This window comes from Panthera pardus, unplaced genomic scaffold, assembly GCF_024362965.1.
Source record: "Panthera pardus isolate Hobbes unplaced genomic scaffold, ASM2436296v1 HiC_scaffold_7, whole genome shotgun sequence".
NCBI classification, from domain to species: domain Eukaryota; kingdom Metazoa; phylum Chordata; class Mammalia; order Carnivora; family Felidae; genus Panthera; species Panthera pardus.
The window spans coordinates 40,775,419-40,792,245 of NW_026527002.1; the positions used below are offsets into that span (position 1 = coordinate 40,775,419).

Sequence of the window (16,827 nt, forward strand, 5' to 3'; positions counted from 1 at the left end):
TCCAAAACCAAAATTTGGCTTATACTTCCAATTCATGTAATTAAAATAAGAAGAAGAAAATGATTATTCATGGTACAACAGAGATCAAATTCCTCTGTTTTAGGTCAGCTGTTAAAGTTATCAACAACTCCACATCAGAGACCATGTCTTACATTTTGCTTATTTCCCACAGAGCCTAAGAAAGAGAAAGCATCAAATAAGTACTTGCTACTTAAAACTAAAGGCTAATGTGAAGCTACAAATTTATAAAAAGACACATGTATCAGGCTAAGAAGATCACCATTAAGTCATGAAAACTGATATAAAATAATATAAAAGATACATTTCTAAATATTCAGACTAATTCTTACTTATTTTCAAGGAAAAAGCCAGGTTAAAAATACTTCAATTACTAGACTGTACCACCCTAGAATATTTTAGAAAATATAAACCTATTTCACCGATTAAAAAAAAAATGAAGAAAAATTTTTTTCTGGTACTTAGATCAAATAATCGCTTTTCAAATTTATAATAATATGTGGATTATATAGAAAACCTATATCCAACATAACATAACTGAGTAAAGTTTTAGGTTGCTGTTTGTTTTACTTACAAAACATTACCTCAAATTTTTGCATTTAAGAATATGTCTAGGACAATCTTTTGTCACAAACACTTTTAAAAAGAAAGCTCACTTACCCGTATGCTCTATTATCTGGCAGGCTGCTATGGGCTCTTACTCCTGGGGGTATGACTCGGACTTCATTGATATAAACCACACATGGAAAACGTACTACATCTATATGAGAACTTTGCTTTAAAAAAAAAGAAGAAGGACAGGGACATACTGTAAGCAAAACCAAACACTTTCTCTATTCAAAATTTATTCATCTTCAATTTAATTTCTTTCAAAATGTCACAAATAATCTTAAACTCCATATCATTAAACAGCGTCTGGTGCCAGATGCTTTTCACAATCCTGAATTTCTGGGTTTTTAGAAAGGCAGTATGATACAAATATTACATGTTACTTAACACTCTCTGCTTCTGCTTTTGATTATCTTGTCATCAAAACATTAATATTTCTGCAGCTACATGTATAAACATTCATACTAAAAAAGATTGTAACTACCATGTCAGTTCAGATTAGACTGCAAGACCAAATGAATTCAGGGTGGACTTTTCTGCCATTTTTGAATTTCTGAATTATAAATAAGAGACTGAGACTACAGATCTATACTTAAATCAGTTTAATTTACTAAACTTACATACAACTAATAACAAGAGATCAAGGAGAGTCATTTAGGTATTTAATAGTTGAAGTTAAGCCCTCCCTGAAATAATCTGAATCCACAAACTGTTTATCAAAATAAAAGACATGGATAGCATGAATTATATTTAGTATACACTTACTTCTATGTATTATTTGACACAGTATCAAAGATAGCTCTCGTGATCAGTAATTTAAAATGAATGTTTCACATTGTTTTTGAACTATTTTACACCAACTTTTCCTAGAAGTTCAGCCAACCTGATTACTTAGTGATCAAAATTCATGAGAAAAATGGTTCATGTTATTTGTATCTAGAAAGAATGACTCTTGAGTCTCTCTTGGAAGCTGCAAAGAATATCATGCATATCAACAGACCAAAAGATTATTCAAGTTAGTCTTTCCTAAAATGTGACAGGATGACTTCCCAATTTTGCATTTTTTAATTTAACTTTTTAGTTTAGAGAGAGAGAGCATGTGAGTGGGAGAGAGGGGCAGAAAGGGAGAGAGAAAGAATCTTAAGCAGTGTAGGGCTTGATCCCACAACCCTGGGATCATGACCTGAGCCAAAATCAAGAGTCACTCAATTGACCGAGTCCCCCAGTTTTGCATTTAAAAAAAATTTTTTTTAATGTTTTTATTTATTTTTGAGACAGAGAGAGACAGAGCATGAGCAGGGAAGGGGCAGAGAGAGAGGGAGACACAGAATCTGAAGCAGGCTCCAGGCTCTGAGCTGTCAGCACAGAGCCCGACACGGGGCTCGAACTCACAAACTGTGAGATCATGACTGGAGCTGAAGTTGGACACTTAAGCCAGTGTGAACACCTGATCATAACTTTTTAAAAAATTATTGAGTTATTTTACATTCTTTTCAAGTTTATTTATTTTGAGAGAGAGTGAGTGTGAGCATGAATGGGAGAGGGGCAGAGAGAGAAAAAGAGGGAGAGAGAGAATCCTAAGCAGGCTCCATGCTAATAGCATAGAGCCTGACATGGGGCTTGATCTCACGAACTGTAAGATCATGACCTGGGCCAAAATCAAGAGTTGGATGGTTATTAACCAACTGAGCCACCCAGGTACCCCATGATCACTAACTTCTGATCAATGGGATGGAAATGGAAATGATGCAGGCAACTCCAGATCATGTCCTTAAAGGGAAGGTTCAGACTTTAGAAACTCCTTCTACTTCTTATTCCAAAATTCTGCTGCCTTTCTAGAACACAGATGTTATCGGTGAGCTACCTTGGTTGGACAAGGCAGGCAATACCCTAAGGATGGCAAAGGAAAAGGACAGAAGGAATATGGGCCCTTGACACTGTGGAACTGTCATATGAGCCCTAGAATACTTAACCAGATTGAGAGAAAATCCTATTTTATCAAATCCACTGTTATTTTAACTTTTGTGACAGCAGCTGAACTTGTATACTTATTATTACAAATATACTATAGGTATTCTACATATACTACATAGTTTTACACAAAAGAAATTAGCATTTTGCCTCAAACTTTGGTGCTATGTTTCCTTCCTGTAAGAACTTCTCTACTTACAAAGTATACTATATTGAAGATCCTTTGCTTACATATTATAAATTCTCATTAATATGTACAAAGGAAACTTAGAACAAAAGTTATTAATTGCATCCTCCTCTACCTTGCCCTCTACTGATTAATAGTATCAGTTTTTAGGGTGTAATCACTGTGGACCTAAAAAAAATGAACTTAAAGTTTTATGAACAGACTTTCAAAATCCATTTTGTCTGTAAGTAGAAGAGTTTCTGTATTAGTTGCTATCCTTTTATTCAATATTTATTTCTAAACATTTATTAAATATCTATTATGTTCCAAGGAATGGCAGGTCCCAAGGATACCAAGACAAAAACATAATCTCAACCATTAAGGAAGAGACCATCTATTGTGGTAGACAGATATATTGTTATGATACAGACTCACAAAGGAGTCTGTGCAAAGTCAAAGAGGTACTTACCTAACCCAGACTGTGAGCAAAAATTCGTGGAGGGGAAAAGAGGAGTGTCAGGAAAGATTTCCCCAAAGAAACAGCACTTGAGCTAAGTAATCATAAATCTTCCATGATTTTTTTTAAATTTTTTTTAATGTTAATTTATTTTTGACAGAGAGAGAAACAGAGCATGAGCAGGGGAGGGGCAGAGAGAGAGGAGACACAGAATCTAAAGCAGGGTCCAGGCTCTGAGCTATCAGCACAGAGCCTGACATGGGGCTCAAACTCACAGACAGTGAGACCATGACCTGAGCTGAAGTTGGATGCTCAACTGACTGAGCCACCCAGGCTCCCCGAGCTAAGTAAGTCTTTAAGGAAAACAAGAATCAGTGGAAAAGGAGGAGAAGGAATAACTTTCCAAGCAAAGGGAGAAGCATGCACATAAGGAAGGCAAACAAAAACCTGGAAGGTTCAAGAAATTGCAAGCATAGTTCACCATGGCTAGAGGGCAAAATGGAGGAGAAAAGTAGGGCAGAGTAGCTAAACACAATCAATAAAATTACAAGAAATAAAACTTTCATCCATTGCCATAAGTCAACTCCAAATATAAATCTCCATTTATGACCTCTCTCCCAAGCCCCGGACCACTATAACCAACTGCCAACTGGACATCTCCACTTGAATGTCCCTCTGGCACCACAAACTCAAGTCCAAAACTGAACTCTCCTATATCAGTGTTTGCAACACCATCCACACAATGACCAAGACAGAAACCATTATTATCCTTTGCTTCTTTCTCATTCTCTCACCTAAATCATTCATCTAAATATCAAGTCCCAGTGATTAAACCTCTAAAAAGCTCTCAAATCTGGTATTTCTCTCCATTACTGCTTCACTTCTCTAGTTCTAGACACTATTCACTCTAATCTGGATTACAGCAATAGGATCCTAACTGGTTTGGGGTTTCTTTCTTGCCCCCCTCCACCCATTCTCCTATTGCAATGTAGTCCTTCTAGAAGATAAATGTATCACTCCCCTGCTCCCCAGGCCAAATTTCTGGTCTTATAAACAAGTATAACCTCTTCTGATCAGTTCAAATTTATAGCCCCAACATACCATGCTCTTTCTCACCCTTCATGCCCTCACTCATGCTATATTATCTCTGCTCCCACACTCCTCTGTCCCAACTCCTTTTAGAGTCCACTTTTTTAAGAGGTTTTTTTTTTTTAAGTTTATTTATTTTGAGAGAGAGAGAGAGAGAAAGAGGAGGGGCAGAGAGAGATGGAGAGAAAGAATCCCAAGCAGGCTCTGTACTATGAGATCATGACCTGAGCCGAAAGTAAGAGCCAGACGCTTAATCCAGTGAGCCACTCAGGCGCCCCTCTTTTTATTATTATTATTATCATTATTATTATTATTGTTATTGGGGGGGTGGGGGTGGAGAGAGCAAGAGCACAAGAAGGGTAGGGGCAGGGGCGCCTGGGTGGCTCAGTTGGTTGAGCGTCCAACTTCAGCTCAGGTCACGATCTCACAGTCTGAGTTCGAGCCCCATGTCGGGCTCTGTGCCCGACAGCTCAGGGCCTGGAGCCTGTTTTGGATTCTGTGTCTCCCTCTCTCTCTACTCCTCCCCTGCTCATGCTCCGTCTCTCTCTCTCAAAAATAAATAAACATTAAAAAAAAAAAAAAAAGAAGGGGAGGGGCAGAGAAAGAGAATCCAAAGGAGGCTCTGAGTTGTCTGAGCTTGATCATGAGATCATGACCTGAGCCGAAATCAAAAACCATATGCTTAACTGAGCCACCCAGACACCCCTAGAGTTAACTTTCTCTTGGAACCTGTGCCAGAGCAAGTCTAGATAGATGCCTCTCCTTGTGAATCAAAAGCCTCTTATCAAACTAAATTGTAATTGCTTTTTTTATTTCTCCCATTACAGTTGTATCTCAAGAAGACAAGAACCAAGTCTCAGTTTATACTTTGTTATAATCAAAGTGCTTAGCATATTCATTTAATGAATGGAAGACTTTTAATAAGTGCTGAATAAAAGTTGACTGAATTGTGTTTTCAGAGAGTTGCAAATATTACAATGAAGTAGGCGCTTAAGATATCTAGAGGAGTACTTAAACCTAGGAAGACAAGGGGAATCATGGAAGATTTATGATTACAGAGATAGCAGGAATGTGAAGAATAAATTGGTCAAATTTCAGGACTCTGAACCACATTTACCTTCAGAAGGAGTCACTGTGTGTTTACAAGTCACAGTATAGCTGTCTCCCCCTCCTTATTCTTTTATCCTGCAACTATTTTCCCCTCTCTGTTTACCCTCTCCTTAAGGGTAAGCTAAAGCTATCTCATCTATTCCTACCACTTCCATTATCACTTCTGTTCAGATGAGTTCTAAATTAGTTTCTTAAAGAAACTCTAAAATGAAGCAGTACTTTCTAGCATCAATCATTATTGTAAGACTGTATTTTAACCTAGCAATTCTACTCTAGAAAGTAATATTCATGGGGCGCCTGGGTGGCTCAGTCGGTTAAGCGGCCGACTTCGGCTCAGGTCACGATCTCGCGGTCCGTGAGTTCGAGCCCCGCGTCGGGCTCTGGGCTGATGGCTCAGAGCCTGGAGCCTGCTTCCGATTCTGTGTCTCCCTCTCTCTCTGCCCCTCCCCCGTTCATGCTCTGTCTCTCTCTGTCTCAAAAATAAATAAAACGTTAAAAAAAAAATTAAAAAAGAAAAAGAAAGTAATACTCATAAAATAACTTTAATATTTTTAATTTAAATAATTAAAGAATATCACATCATTGTAAAAAGTTAGAAACCTAAACGTAGGGGCACCTGGGTGGCTCAGTTGGTTACGCGTCTGACTTTGGCTCAGGTCATGATCTCATGGTTCATGGGTTTGATCTCCGTGTTGGGATCTGCACTAAAGGTGCACAGCCTGCTTGGGATTCTCTCTCTCAGCCCCTCCCCTGTGCACGTGTCCTCTCTCTCTCTCTCTCAAAATAAACCAATAAACTTAAAAAAAAAAGAAACCTAAATGTATGAGAATATAATATAAATAGCGTTATCACTTAAAGAAATATTATGCAGCCAGTAAAAATGGAATTATATAGAATACCTAGGCAAAGAAACATGATGGCTAGAGGACACGGACAAGAAAAAGCCATACTTTTTACTGTATACCCTTTTGTATCTATTGAATTTCTACCTCACACATATGTTACCTAGTCAAAATAAAAACATACTGTTTTAAAATAAAGTATATTTCTAAAATGTTATACAAGTACAGGGCACCTGGGTGGCTCAGTCTGTTAAGCATCTGACTTCAGCTCTGGTCATGATCCCCTGGGGTTTGTGAGTTCAAGCCCCACATTGGCCCCACGTCTGACAGCACAGAGCCCACTTTAGATCTGCTGTCTCCCTCTCTCTGCCCTTCCCTTGTTCATGTTCTCTCAAAAATAAACAAACATTAAAAATAAAAAAAATAATAATAATAGGGGCACGTGGGTGGTTCAGTCGGTGGGTTCTCAGTTTGTGGGTTCACACCCTGTGTCAGGCTCTGTGCTGTCAGTGTAGAGCCCGTTTTGGATCTGCTGTCTCTCTCTCTCTCCCTCAAAAATAAATGTTAAAAAATAATAATAATAATTGCGGCACCCGGGAGGCTCAATACATTAAGTGTCTGACTCTTGATTTCGGCTCATGTCATGATCTCACAATTCAAGGGTTTGAGCCCCGCATCTGACAGCATGGTGCCTGCTTGAGATTTTTTCCCTCTCTTTCTCCCCACCCCCACCTTTTCCCTCCGCCCCTCCCCCATTTGTGCTCTCTCAATCTCTCTCAAAATGAGTAAACTTTTTAAAAAATTGACTAAGTTTTTTTAATTTTTAATAAAGTGGCATACAAACCACAAACACAATTTGTAATTCATTTAACACGACTCAAACCCCTTTCAGTATTCCCCTTGGGAAATGTGACTAAATATTTTCTTCACCAGATAACAAACTTCTTTGAAGGCAAGGGCAATAGGTTTTGGGAGTTTTTATTTTTTTGTTTTCTTATTTGTATTGCCCCTCCTGGAGCTATACCTCACCTTCAGAAGTATTTTTCATAAATGAAATCGTTAAAACAAATTCCCAAATTCCTACTTGAGCAAATCTCTCTGGTGTACCACTAAACACACCAAAAACTAAAATTATCTTGTTCCCATCAAACCCAATTTCAGACTTTTCTATTATCAATGGCCCTCCCAATTCTCTAGTCTCTAAAACTATAACTCTAGAACTTTTAACTACTCTTTCTCTCTCACACAATCAGTTGCCATGCTATCAACTCTATATCCAAAATTTATCTTGTACCTATCCCCTCCTACTTAGCCCTACTGAGACACAGTATGGCATGGCTTTAGAGCCACATTACTGTGCCTTCATCCTGCTATGACACTTTAGGAAAATGACCTAACCTCTCACACTCACTCTCCTTATCTATAAAATAGGGATAAGGATCTTCCAAAATTATTAAAAGAATTAGAGATAGTATATTTAAATTACAAAAGCACCGCATCTTGCACAAAATGAGCATTCAATAACTGTGGACAATGATTACTGGCCATCTGCTAAACCCAAGCTTTCATGACGTCTCACTTTTTCTTCCTTATTTGCCATCTCTAATTTTTCTGAATCATTTTAGGGATTACTGATCAATTAATTGACTTAATGAATTTTACTAGTCATTTAATTTGCCTGCTCAAAAACTACCTATTTCCTATAAAACAAAGTCCATACTCCTTTGCTGAGCATTCAAGGAACTCCATGATCTGGCTTCGAACTGCCCTGCAGCTGCCACTTAATACGAATATTTTTGGCATACTCCACAGAGGACTGACTACTCCAGGAGAATGCCCTGCTTTCTTATCTACAATTGTGGAACATTTCCTCTTCCACCAAAGACCAAGTTCACATGCTAACTGCCTTGATGAAGTCTTCCCGGATATTCTCAAAAGAAGAGTGATCTCTCCCTCCTCTGAAATCACGTAGCCTTATTGGTAGCACCAAATGGAGCTAAATATATACTCATCGGGGACCTAATACGTCAGAGCATTTTGGAATAAAGATGATAAACCCTAGGGTGCCTGGCTGGCTCAGCCAGTGGAACATGCAACTCTTGATCTCAAGGTCATGAGTTCGAGCCCCACACTGGGCACAGAGCTTACTTTTAAAAAGAGAGAGAGAGAGAGAGAGAGAGAGAGACAGAGAGACAGAGAGAAAAGAGAGAGAGATGATAAACACCAAGGGATTCCCACTGTTTCTTTACACACTCATTGCCTTCTAACTTGAATCATACTTTTGTGGACCTAACCTCCAATAGTCAGTTATAAGCTCCTTGAGAACAAACAGCTCAATATTGCATATTCCCCCCAAACCCTTAGTCTTCCTTCAAGACTCTGTTCCAATGTGATCTCTACTAAGCCTCCCTCAATCATTGCCAGAATTGGTCCTGACCTCTCCTGGTCCTCAATGTTTGTCTAAGAATGAACGAAGAAACACTAGATATTTATTAATTTTTTAATGTATGTTTATTTTTGAGAGAGCGAGCGAGAGAAACACAGTGGGGGAGGGGCAGAGAGAGAGGGAGACACAGAATCCCAAGCAGGCTCCAGGCTCCGAGCTGTCAGTACAGAGCCCGCCCCGGGGGCTTGAGCCAACAAAGCTCCAGATCGTGACCTGAGCCGAAGCTGGGACACTTAACAGACTGAGCCACCCAGGTACCCCAAGAAATACTAGGTTTTTAAATATACAAGTGAATTAACGCCGATTTACCTAAACTCATCACCAACTCATCACAGACTTCTTTCTTTCACTTTTAACAGTTCTTTATTACTGTACACATGACAGGTTCGTTCTGATCCAACTACTAACTCCATCATGAGTTTTCTAAAGCTTAGCTGGAAGTACAGTCACAGAAGTACGGGCAGTCGTTGGGACAAGCAGAGCTTACTGACCCACAAGAAATGAGACCACAAACTCACTCATTGTTAGTAAGACATGCTCAAGTTTCCAAAAGTTTTTATTTTTACCCACCTATAAACCACTCGTCGAAATAATTAGAAGGCCACCAAGTTGTCAATTTTTTTATTTTGCCAAACAAAGCATTAAGATACAACCACTACCCACTATCATCACTAGCTCCGAAGAAAGAACCGTTCACTAAACTAAGTTTACACTGGAAGAGAAATGGGAGCTCTGGGGCCGTTTTCATTCTCTCTGTGGACCTGGTTAATGTTCATTTGGGCCAGCTTTCGGGAACCGTTAGTCAACTAGCTCCTTTCCACTTAAATATCGCAGAGCCACTCCGACGTTCAGGGGCACTCCGGTCATCACAGAACGAGGAGTCCACACCACCCCCACCCTCGCCCCTCCAAACGACACGACACTTATGCTGCACAGACAGATGAGCTACAACCCTCTCAAGTCTCTCTTCTTCGCAAGTATTCTCCACGCAAAGGGCGTTCCGTGTAAGAACTTCGCGTCCTAATGTGTGAAACCCTTCCAAGAGGTAAGGATTAAAGTCTCAGGGCAAACCGGAGAACGCCGCAATCCTGAACCGAACGAGTGTCACATCTGGACAGCAGAACTCCTGTCAGGACGGAAACCTAGGAGGAGGGATTCAGGAACCACGAAACCTGCGTGACCCTACTCAGTCACCTGCGCTGTCAAACTCAAGCTGTCCAAGACCCCTCCCAAACACCACCTCAGGTAAACTTGAAAACCGTGATCCTTCTCAAGGTCCGAAGCTGACAGGAACAACAGCACAACAACAAAAGAACAAGGCAAGCGGGGCAGCCAGCTCGACCAAAGGCCTGGGGAACTAAGGGAAAGCCGGGGGCAATGGGGGGGTCTACCGCCGCCCTCCCTCAGACGCGGTGCCTACACCCAAGCTGGGGGGAGGGGGCTATGTCTGTGAGGCGTTAAAGCGGCAAACGGCGGGAGGAAAAGTCGAGGCCCGCCTAATGACTTTTTGTAAGGGTCCACGAGTCGGCAAGCAGGATCGGAATCAAGTCGGGAAGCCTTACCTCGGCGCTCGGGTGCTTAAAAGTATCTAAAAATAGCAGCTCCATCGCCGAGTCTACCGCCATGTTTGCCGCGGGCGGGGGATAGGGAGAGGACTTCCGGGGCAGAGCTCCAACCTCGGCGACCGCGGCTCCGGAGAGGGAGAGACCGCAGCACTTCCGGTGACCAGAGCGCTGGCGCCGCGAGCATTGGCCTATCCCGAAGAGTGGTGCTGCCGGAAGTCTCCGACCCCGCCTTCTCCAGCGCGGCGGAGGGCGCCGCAGGAGCACCGAGGAGGGCGGAGGGAGAAAAGGAGGGGACTACGGCATCGCTAGTGGTCCAAACCCTGTCCTTCCACCGCGTTGCAGAGCCACGACTGCCTTCGGATGGCAAGGTGCCGAGCGGGATTCGAGGAGGTTGGAGGAGGGGTAAGGAGCATCGCCCGGTGGACGCCCGGCCCAGTGAAACCTCTTCCCCAAGCAAGCAGCCTTTCCAGGGCTGACAGGAAAAAGGTTCAATAAGCGAGGCTGAAAAGTAAGACTTTTTTTTTTTTTTTAAGAAGCAACTGTAGTCTAAAAACGAAGAGATTTTTTTTTTGTTTTTTTCATCTGCAAATGTGAATAATAATGCCCAACCCAGCCTTAGGGTGAGAACTAATTGAAGCAAAACAAGAAATTATATAACGTGAAATGCCATGAACATAGAAATGTAGAGTGAAAAGTAAGTCTCATGGCCTCGGGGTTGATGAACATTGAAGCAACTGGAACTGTTTTGTAGTCTAAATTGGCACAAGTGCTTGGGAGAGCAATTAGGAATTATTTAGTGAAACTACATGTGTCTGCCCCACTTCGAAGACAATTCTCACGCATGTGCCCAAAGAAATACCTACGCATACGAGAATGTTCATGATAAAACTTAATAGTTGCAAAAACATCTGTTAATTGACATCAACAAGAAGCAATAAGTAAATTGTGGTATATGTATACGATGTAATAGCGCATAGAATAGAATGAACTAGTGTCATATCTAACATGGATCATCTGAAAAACGACTAAGCGAACAGACTGAAGAACCTGTAGTGTAAGATAGTATGTATCGTGTTCAAAACATGCAAACAATATAACTTTCCAGGGGCATGTATATAAATTATAAAATTACAAAATGCGTTGGAATGACAAACTAAAATGTCAACATAGGAGGAAACTGGAGGGAGGTGTAATTGAGAAGCGCACAAGGGCTTGATTATGGTTTATTCTTTAGGCTGGTGATGGTTTCACAGGCATGCCTCACATTACTGTTTGTGCCTTTTGGTATGCTTGAAATATTTAATAATAAATAATTTTGAAAAATTTTTAAAGTAAATCTCCATTCACCCCCTTCCTCAGCCCACTAGTTTCTGCCTTTACCTAACAGTTCATCTCTTTTACTATTTGTTTTTTCAAAGAACTCGTTCTTGCATTCATATTTATTATTCCCAGCATTCTTCTCTTTTCTGATTTTTCAGTTCTGCTTTTTTTTTTTTGTTTTTTTTTTTTAAGATTTTATTTTTCTTGGGGCGCCTGGTTGGTTCAGTCAGTTAAGCGCCTGACTCTTGGTTTCAGCTCAGGTCATGATCTCACTGTTCGTGAGTTGGAGCCCTCTGTCAGTCTCTGAGATGACAGTGTGGAGCCTGCTTCAGATTCTCCGTGTCCCCCCTCTCTCTGCCTCTCCCTCACTCACACACACTATCTCTGTCTCAAAATAAATAAACTTTAAAAAAGTATATTTTATTCTTCTTAAATGAAGAATTTCAAGCTCTCACCCCATATCTGCTGAGTCAGAACCTGAATTTTTTTTTGTTTATTTATTTATTTTGAGAGAGAGGGAGAGTAAGTGTGCATTAGCGGGCAAAGGGCAGAGAGAGAGGTGAGAGAGAATCCCAAGCAGGTTCTGTGCTGTCAGCTCGGAGCCCGATAGTAGGATCTGAGCCAAAATAAGAGTCCCACACTTAACCAACTGAGCCACCCAGGCTCCCCTAAGATTTTATTTTTAAATAGCCCAGTGTGGGGCTTGAACTCACAACCCTGAAATCAAGTAGCACGCTCCACTGACTGAGTCAGCCAGGCGCCCCAATTTCTGCTTTTGAATTTACTAATTCGTTTCTTCTGCCTTTTTAAGGCCTATATGCAGTTCTTTTTCTAATTTCTATGGTGATGCTTAAATTGTTTATATTCATCATTTGTTGTATATGTCTACAAACTTTCCCCTAAGCTCTGCTTTAACTGTAAGTAATATATGATGTAGTACCTTTATTATTGGTATTTTTACATACTCTGATTTTCTTAGTTTTAATTTTCTTTTTGACCTAAGAGTAATGTGAGGTAGATATTTTTTTTTTAATTAATAGACTGTTTTTTAGAATTGTTTTAGTTTTAGAGGGGGTATAGCTCAGTGGTAGAGCATTTGACTGTAGAATTGTTTTAGTTTTACAGGAAATTGAGCAGATAATACAGGAGTTCCCATTTATTCCCTTTCCCCCCTGTTCAGAGCATCCTCAATTATTAATATCTTGCTTTAGTGTGGTACATTTATTACAATTGATAAACCAGTATGGATACATTATTATTAACTAAAGTCCATAGTTTACATTAGGGGTCACCATTTGTTTTGTGTTGTACATATATGCTATATGTGTATTTGAATTTATAGATTATCTCTGAAAGAATTATTTAAGAAACTGGTAATAGTTGTTGCCTCTAGGGAGGGGAGTTTGATGGTTAAAGTATAAAAATAAAGGTAATGTATTACCATGTACATATATTACCTGTTAGCAAATTTTTAAAGATGAATAAGAATCGAGGAGTAAAGGGGCACCTGGGTGGCTCAGTCGGTTGTGTCCAACTTCAGCTCAGGTCATGATCTCATGGTGTGTGAGTTTGAGCCCCACATTGGGCTTTGTGCTGACAGCTCAGAGCTTGAAGCCTACTTCAGATTCTGTTTCTGTCTCTGCCCCTCCCCACTCATGCTCTGTCTCTAGTTAAAAATAAAAGAATCGAGCAAAGAAAACTTGAAAACAACACCTCTTTCAAGAACTTTTGTTGCATAAAAAGCGAAATGAGGTGGTTGTGAGAGGGGGACCTGGGGTCAGGAAAAAATGTTTTTAAGATGGGAAATAACAGCATGTCGACTGGTGGGAAAGAAGCAATGGAGAGAGAAACAGTGATGAGAAAGAGGCAGCAAAATAGTGAGTAGGTGGGTTTGGGAGGGTGGTACCTGGTAGCCAAGTAGAAAGTGACCTTTGCTAGAAATGCCTACTCCCTGGTGACCAGGGGCAAGAAGGAGTCCATGAGTACACATGCAAATGGGAGTAATGATTTATTGTGTGGAAATGAAAGAGTTCCTTTTTGATAGTTTTCTATTGTCTCAGTGAGATCATCAGCTATGATTCAGAGGACAGAAAAATGTGTAGGAGGTCAAAGAAGATATAAAGTACTAACCAGACTTCTAGGAGAGCCAAGAATCCCTAATTGACTGTCTATCACTTCTCACAGAAGTGTCTATCACTTCTCAAATTCGCTTTTACTTGCTCAGGTTTTCACCTTTTTCCTACCACCATTTGATCATTCAGCCATTTCCAGCTAGATATGGCTCCCTTAATACAAAGGTATTTCACATCACTGTGCCCTATGGCTTACATGGTTTCCTCTGCTTTGAATATGACTCCTGTGAAATGGCTTTCAAAAACCTACATACAGTTACAGTAGCATCCAAAAGAATAAAATACCTAAGGAATAAATTTAACCAAGGAGGTGAAAGCCTTGTACACTGAAAACTATAAAATAATTGCTTTAAAAAAATTAAGACAAATGGAAAGACGTTCTATATTCATGGATTGGAAGACAATATCGTTAAGATGACAATGTTACCTAAAGTGATCTACAGATTCAGTGCAACCTCTATCAAAATCCTAATGGCTTTTTTTTTCAGAAATGGAGAGTCTGATCTTCAAATTCATATGGAATTTCAAGGGACCCCCAAATAGCCAAAACAATCTTGAAAAAAGAAGAACACATTTGGAGGACACACACTTCTTGATTTCAGAACCTACTATAAAATGACAGCAATCAGAACTGTAGTAAAGCCATAAACATACAGACCAATGGAATAGAATTAAGAGGCTAGAAATAGGACTCTTGATTTCGACTCAGGTCATGATCTCATGATTCGTGGGATCAAGCCCACTGTCAGTGCAGAGCCTGCTTGGGATTCTCTCACTCTCCCCCTTCTCTGCCCCTCCTTCTCGAGTGTGCTCTCTCTCTCAAAATACATACATACATAAATACATAAACTTAAAAAAAAAAAAAAACCTCAAAATGAGTTGAGGACCTAAACTAAAACCGTTCAACTCTTAGAAGGAAACATGAGTAAATCTTCATCACCTGGTTTTGTTCACCAGTACATCCTTACTTAGTATGTGGCATACACTAAACACTCAAAAATGGTTATTGAATGAACCGATTTCTTGTTTGCTATTTTGAATCACTTAGAGCATTATATATTGTATATGTGTTATATATGATATGATTAGGTTGTACTATTATTCTTTCATTTTTGTCTGTCTTGCTCATCAGATTATCAAACTCACCCTGAACAGTGCTCTGTAAACAGTCCATAGTAACTGTTGCTATTTGGCCAGCCATAGTGTCTTTCCCTCTTTGATTTCCATCACCCCACAGTGAAAAGAGCAACTTGAAGGAAAGCAAAAATTGCCTTTGATGTGAAAAGCAATTTGTGTGGATCTGAATGCATGCCAGGAGCAACTTGACAAAAAGGCAAAGATGTGGGAGGGAGCTAACCAGTCCAGGATAACTCAAGGTTGCATTTATTCGGTAACAGATGAGCTCCTTTCCCAGGTGACTGACATGCACACAAGTATACAGAGCAGGAGGAGGGTCTGAATGAACTGCCAAGCATTTCAACCTCTCCAGAGACCAAGTATATCAAGAACAACTGATTGGGTAATCTGGCAAACTGCCAACTGTAAGACATCCATCCACCAGCAGGAACACAAAGAGCTTTCATTTTTCTCCCTAGCTGAGCACACTGATTAAAAGTAACAGCTGCCACCCTCTTTCCATGAGACTTGATTATGATAATTCCCTACAGCCAAAGGCTTGCTGTGAAACCTCTACATCATTCTTCAAAATGTAGTCTGGAAATTACCTAAAAATTTGAGAAACAAGGATTGTAAGCTATTATCTACACAAAGTATCTTGAAATAAGCACAGCGATTAGTGCCAATTGTTCTGAAAGGTTTAATGACTCCAGCTATTTTTCAATTATTTTGCAGCTTAATTTTTTTTTTAACCTTTATTTTTGAGACAGAGACAGAGCATGAGCGGGAGAGGGGCAGAGAGAGAGGGAGACACAGAATTTGGAAGCAGGCTCCAGGCTCCGAGCCATCAGCCCAGAGCCCGACGCGGGGCTCAAACTCACGGACCGCGAGATCGTGACCTGAGTTGAAGTCGGACGCTTAACCGACTGAGCCACCCAGGTGCCCCATTTTGCAGCTTCATAAAGGCATTAACACTCTGGGATCCTGGCTATTTTAAAGATAGGCAAATAGGGGTGCCTGGCTGGCTCAGTCAATAGAGCATGTAACTCTCGATCTCAGGATGGTGAGTTCTAGCCCCGTATTGGGTATAGAGGTTACTGAAAGGTAAAATCTTAAATTTTTTTTTAATGTTTATTTATTTTTGAGAGACAGAGAGAGAGAGAGAGAGAGAGAGAGAGAGAGAGAGAGACCATGAGCGGGGGAGGGGCAGAGAGAGAGGGAGACACAGAATCCAAAGCAAGCTCCAGGCTCTGCGCTGTCAGCAGCACAGAGCCTGATGCAAGGCTCAGACTCACAGACCATGAGATCATGACCCGAGCCGACTGAGCCACCTAGGCGCCCCTACTTAAAGATTAAATCTTAGGGGCGCCTGGGTGGCTCAGTCGGTTAAGCGGCCGACTTCGGCTCAGGTCATGATCTCGCGGTCCGTGAGTTCGAGCCCTGCGTCGGGCTCTTTGTTGACAGCTCGGAGCCTGGAGCCTGTTTCAGATTCTGTGTCTCCCTCTCTCTGACCCTCCCCCGTTCACGCTCTGTCTCTCTCTGTCTCAAAAAAATAAATAAACGTTAAAAAAAAATTAAAAAAAAAAAAAGATTAAAAAAAAAAAGATTAAATCTTAAAAAAAAAGTAGATAAAGATAGGCAATGGGGCGCCTGGGTGGCTCAGTCGGTTAAGCATCCGACTTCAGCTCAGGTCACGATCTCGCGGTCTGTGAGTTCGAGCCCTGCGTCGGGCTCTGGGCTGATGGCTCAGAGCCTGGAGCCTGTTTCGGATTCTGTGTCTCCCTCTCTCTCTGCCCTCCCCCGTTCATGCTCTGTCTCTCTCTGTCTCAAAAATAAATAAACGTTAAAAAAAAAAAAAAAAAGATAGGCAAACAGCCAAAACTTCGTGGCTCAGTTCTACCCTTCAGTACAGAGCCTGCACTATGTAGACTATAAACCTTACATAAGGCACTTTTTTTAAATTGCTCTACTGTATTTAGCAGATGA

The 16,827-nt window shown here is 40.7% G+C and overlaps 1 protein-coding gene and 1 long non-coding RNA gene across 4 annotated transcripts in view; one reads left to right on the top strand and one right to left on the bottom strand.

Annotated features, from left to right (window-relative positions):
• The window catches only part of VIRMA (vir like m6A methyltransferase associated), a 58,326-nt gene extending 47,948 nt beyond the window's left edge, over positions 1-10,378 (bottom strand). For all 3 annotated transcript variants that reach the window (XM_019453486.2, XM_019453487.2, XM_019453485.2), the window contains exons 1-2: positions 10,271-10,378; positions 679-794 (exon numbers count right to left, since the gene is read on the bottom strand). In XM_019453486.2, coding sequence (XP_019309031.1) covers positions 679-794; positions 10,271-10,333 — 179 coding nt within the window. In that variant the 5' untranslated portion in view covers positions 10,334-10,378. The remainder of the gene's footprint in view (positions 1-678; positions 795-10,270) is intronic.
• Positions 10,379-10,497: 119 nt separating this feature from the next.
• Positions 10,498-15,352, top strand: LOC128775334 (uncharacterized). The gene is made up of 2 exons (XR_008420009.1): positions 10,498-10,781; positions 14,214-15,352. It is a non-coding gene; the product is annotated as an uncharacterized LOC128775334 (long non-coding RNA).
• The last annotated feature ends 1,475 nt before the right edge of the window (positions 15,353-16,827 follow it).